The sequence below is a fragment of the Nematolebias whitei genome, chromosome 8 (genome assembly GCF_014905685.2).
Source record: "Nematolebias whitei isolate Nwh7 chromosome 8, NemWhi1, whole genome shotgun sequence".
Taxonomy (NCBI): domain Eukaryota; kingdom Metazoa; phylum Chordata; class Actinopteri; order Cyprinodontiformes; family Rivulidae; genus Nematolebias; species Nematolebias whitei.
Genome location: NC_056505.1, coordinates 22,044,186 through 22,049,313, shown reverse-complemented (window position 1 = coordinate 22,049,313; position 5,128 = coordinate 22,044,186). Strand labels below are relative to the sequence as shown.

General features: G+C 41.0%; 1 protein-coding gene across 1 annotated transcript in view; it reads left to right on the top strand.

Annotated features, from left to right (window-relative positions):
• Positions 1-5,128, top strand: part of LOC119413095 (homer protein homolog 1) — a 16,045-nt gene that overhangs the window by 10,221 nt on the left and 696 nt on the right. The window contains exon 4 of the mRNA XM_037680107.1: positions 2,780-2,965. Within this exon, the coding sequence (XP_037536035.1) occupies positions 2,780-2,965 (186 nt within the window). The remainder of the gene's footprint in view (positions 1-2,779; positions 2,966-5,128) is intronic.

Sequence of the window (5,128 nt, the reverse complement as noted above, 5' to 3'; positions counted from 1 at the left end):
TCCCATCACCCTTTGGAGCACAAGTTAGGAGTCATCAGGACTCTGTATCACAGAGCAGACAGCGTCCCCACTAGCTCAGGAGCCAGGCAGAAGGAGAAATCCCACACAAGACAGGCTCTAGAGCAATGTGGATATCCTAACTGTGCCTTCCTGAAAGCAGAGAAGAAACCCAAACAGGACTCCAGTCAGCCAACAGGTGAAAAGGAGGAACCCAGACCCAGACCAGTGGTCATTCCGTATGTTGAGGGAGTATCAGAGAAACTGAGACGTTTATTTTCTAAACATAACGTCCCAGTGGCTTTTAAACCCCAAAATACATTACGGCAAAGACTGGTTCATCCCAAAGATCCAGTCCCCCGGCACAAACAGAGCAATGTTGTGTATGCTGTTCAGTGTCAGGAGGGCTGTGATCAGTCTTACATCGGGGAAACAAAACAGCCACTGGCCAAAAGGATGGCCCAGCACAGAAGATCAACATCATCAGGCCAGGACTCTGCGGTCTACACTCATCTCCAGGCCAGCGGTCACTCTTTCAGGGATGAAGATGTTCACATCCTGGATAGAGAGGAACGATGATTTGAGAGAGGAGTAAAGGAGGCCATCTTTGTGAAAAGAAACCGTCCATCATTAAACAGGGGTGGAGGCCTCCGGGTTCAACTGTCCCCCTCTTACAATGCTGTGATTGCTAGTATCACTCAACCCTCTGTGAATAGTAAACAGCCATCAGTGAGCTAATGATCCATTGTTAGGCTGATGGTCCTTCTTGAGCATGTGATCAGCTGGTTTTGGTTGTCAGCAGCAAAACTGGTTGATCCACCCTGAGACGGTGCTATTTAAGAGACTGAGCTGAATACAGCACCTCAGACTGAGGAAGTCTCTCGGATGAGAGACGAAACGTTTCTACATTTTTTTGTTGATTTGCTTTGTTTTGTTTTTTTTTTATGTCCAGAGGACCAGATTTAACTTTTTTAGATATATGTATTTAGTTTGGCTCATCTGATGTCAGCAGAACAAATTAAAGGCAGAGGAAAAGGAAAACTTGAAAAGTTTTTTAAGGATGCACAATATTGGATTTTTGGTCAATATCCGATATCCGATATCGGATATCCGATATCCGATATGCCAATATGCCAATATGCTAACACTTATTTGGCCGATAACCGTTACGATACCAATATTTTTCCCCTAGTGCACAGTGTGAGATCCTCTGCACTCTTGTGCATGAAGGACATCCTTTTTAAGTTCACAGTTTTGGTCTTTCCATTGTGTCGTAAGATTAATCATGCTAACGACGTCCAAATGTCTGTGTTAAAACTCACCCTAGTGCTATCAGCGATTAGCTTCTCAATGACGTCGGAAATGATGACGGCTTGTAATTGTGGTAAGACTACGTCAGAAAAATGTACTGGGGACGATGTAGCGAGGCTCAACGTAGTCCAAAAATCTTCAGAATCCAATATCTTCGACGAATGAAAATGATTGGTTATCCAGAGCAATACACTCCACCAGTTTCTGAGTGATGCCTTTTGCCCTCAGATGGTCGCTGCTGTATTTCCTTGCTTTGTCCAAAGCTTGTAGAGTGGACTGCTGGTGAAGTTTTTCATCTCGGCCACTGACCGCTTTCTCGCTTCCTTTCTGGCCACCATGAACTCATCGTAATGGTTGGAATGTTGGTTCTTGGGATGGTTAATTAAGTTTGAAGTGCTGTAGGATTTCATTGTTGCTCCTCCTCACATCACTGCTGCTGAGCAGTCATTGCAAATAGCAGTTCTGCTATCACTTTCCAACACTTTAAAAAACTTCCACATTGCTGACATTTTCGCTTCTTCCTCTCCCGCCGTAATCAGATCAGGTAGGCGTGCATGATGTCATAACGTTGAGCAGGCACTGCAGGCATCCTTGTCACTGGGTTGTCATAGCAAAACAGGGCCTTTATATATACAAACATATATATAACGGTATATATATACATACAGTATATACACAGTACATATATAATCAGCGCCTTTTATATTGGTGAATTATTTTGATGGAACGGCCGATATTTCAATTTATCGCTAATATCGGCCGATACCGATACCATGCCAATAATATTGTACATCCCTAATTGTTATGCAGTGTAAAAAATACTAATTAAATGGATTTAATTTCTTTGGTTGAAACTTTTGTCAACCTGACTTTCCTCTCAGATGATCAAACACACGTCTGAAGCACTTTCACTGGCTGCATTTAGCAGAGCTATTACATTGCAGTGAAGTGAAATGTGAGTTACTTTTTGCATGCAGCTTCTCCAGTGGCAGACACAAGACCGGATCCAGAGAAGTCGTCAATTAGATTTCCTCACCACTCAGCCCTCTGCAGCACTGTATACAAAATTACTTTGTAGAACTGAGAGAGCGGCGTGATGAGCCTCACCCGTCAGGGAATATCAGGGTGTGTGTGTGATTTTATTTACTCAAAGCCTCTCAGCTGAGGTTACCACTTCAGGCTGACTGGATGTGCTTTGCCTAAAATAACTGCAGATCAACTCTAGTCCCAGAAACTTCTGATTGTAGGAAAACAGACGATACAGTCCAATTAACCATGTGAGGAAATGCCTATCTGTGGAGGCCATGGTTGGTTTGTGGAAGTTATTGGCAATTTTTAGATATTCAGGATTTTACTGGCAACAGTCCCCCCCCCCCCCCCCCTCTTTTTATGCTGTCCTGATGCCCACCTCTCAAAAAAAATCACACTGCAAGATTTACACTCCACGCTGATGTATGTTTTCTTCCTCCAGTTTGCAGAGAAGTTTGCAGAATACAAAGAAGCAGCACGGCTCGCTAAAGAGAAGAGTCAGGAGAAGACGGAGATGGCCACGTCTCCCTCTCAGGTAAACTCACTGCATCAGCACCGCTTCAGTGGAAACTGGAAAACAGATACAAATGTTTCAAAAACGGCCGATTCATCAGCTACAACTAATAAAGTAAAGAATAGTCGGGAAGGTGCTGCTCTCCAAAATGTCCGAAGGAAGATAATTGTTCAGCAACATGCAGCTTACAACCTTTAATTAATCTTTATAGTCTCATTGTGCTAATGTTGATTAAACAGGATATGTTTAGTATTTTACTGTTGTACTGCTTCCACTTGGACACTTTACAACAATTATGAAATCTAATCAGTGCTAACATTTTGAGTCAGGTGAAACGTATCAAAAGAACAGGATTATAAAAGTGTAGGAAGGAAATTTATTTATTTATTTATTTTGGTAGTTTTCAAAATTTTTTTGTATGACTTCAGAGGATGTTAGCTATTCTTGCAAGACTTGCCTGCTAAAACGTTATAAATAATTAATGTCATGAAAAAACTCAAAATAATTTAAATAAATGAGTAAAAAGTTCAATTTTGTGTTTTGAGGTACTATCTCAAATGTCGACCAGTGGAAGTCTGAACACGTTTTTTGTTTTTAAAAAAGAACATTTCTGGTGTGACTTTGTTCATGCTGATGTACTGTATTTAATGCAATAATAAGCTAAAAACTTTTTAAATTTATTTTTATTTTTCTAATGTTAATAGCAGCATGCTTCTGTAAAGCATAGTTTTATGCTACTACAGGTTTAACATAAAAAAAAAATTATATCGTCATTAAAAAACTTGAGTTTGTGTTGTTGTTATTTAATAACATGATATTTCTAAAACCGCAGATCAAAAATCCACATGGTTCTTAAAGACACAAAGGTGGAGCATAAAACTTTCAATCTGTATTTTTTTAATACTTGATTCTTTTTTTTAGCATTTATATCAGTTTTAAATTCTGATATATTCTTCCAACATGACTCGTTGTTTCCCGCTGCAAGCACTCTGTATTGTATAAACTCTGTGAGGGATGTACAGTTCAACAACAACATCATTCTAGTTAAGTGCTTTTAAATTTAATTCAGCAAAATATGCCTGAAGAACTTTTCTCTTGCAAAAGTCCAGAAGACGTATGTTTGAATTTTCAAATAGTGACAGCTGTGCTAATTTTTTCCTGTCACCGTGTTCAGTTCAATTCAATTCAATTCAATTCAGAGTCAGAGATTCTTTATTGTCATTCGCACCTCATACATGTGGGACATGTGATGGAGAGAAATTATGTACACAGGGTCCCAGTTACATCCAACAATAAAATGTAGAAAAACAGTAATAACATCTAAGATATGAACTAAGAAAAACATAAACTAAATATACACTAAGCACTCATAACATAAAAACATTACGTCAAACATCAGCACAAACATGAACATGAGTCTGTGTGAGCAGATGAGCACGAATGAATACATCAACATGAAACAGATCAACAGCAACATTGAAACAGATCAGCAGCAACATGAAACAGATCAGCAGCAACATGATGTGATTTTTCACTGTGATTATTCTAGTTAGAGATTCATGAGTCTTAACAGCCTCAGGGTATAAGCTGTTCCTCAGAGTAGTGGTTCTACACTTAATGCTCCTCAACCTCCTTCCTGAGGGGAGCGGGACAAAAAGTGTGTGTGCTGGGTGAGTGGGGTCCTTCATGATGCAGGTGGCTCTCTTCCTGCATCTGGAGGTGTAGATGTCTGTGATGGTGGGGAGACTGACTCCAACAGTCTTCTGTGCAGCCTTCACCACTCTCTGTAAAGCTTTTCTTTCTGCAGCTGTGCAGCCTCCGTGCCACAAGTTGATGCTGGAGCACAGGATGCTCTCCACTGCACACCTGTAGAAGGAGGTGATGACTGAGCTTCCCAGTCCAGCTCGTCTCAGCCGCCTGAGGAAGTAGTAGAGTCTCTGATGAGCTTTCTTGATCAGGCTGGTAGTGTTGTTGCCCCAGTTAAGGTTATCGTTCATGTGTACACCCAAATATTTGTAGCTGGAGACCACTTCCACTACAGATCCTCCTATGTTCAGTGGGGTGTAGGTGTGTTTGTTCCTTCTGAAGCCCACAATGATCTCCTTTGTCTTCTTCACATCGATGTGAAGGTTATTCTGTTTGCACCAGCTCTCCAGGTGTTCCACCTTCCTGTAGCTGGACTCATCATTGTTTGTGATGCATCCCACCACCGCTGTATCATCTGCAAACTTTACAATGTGACAGCCTGGATGAGTAGCTGCACAATCATACGTGAGC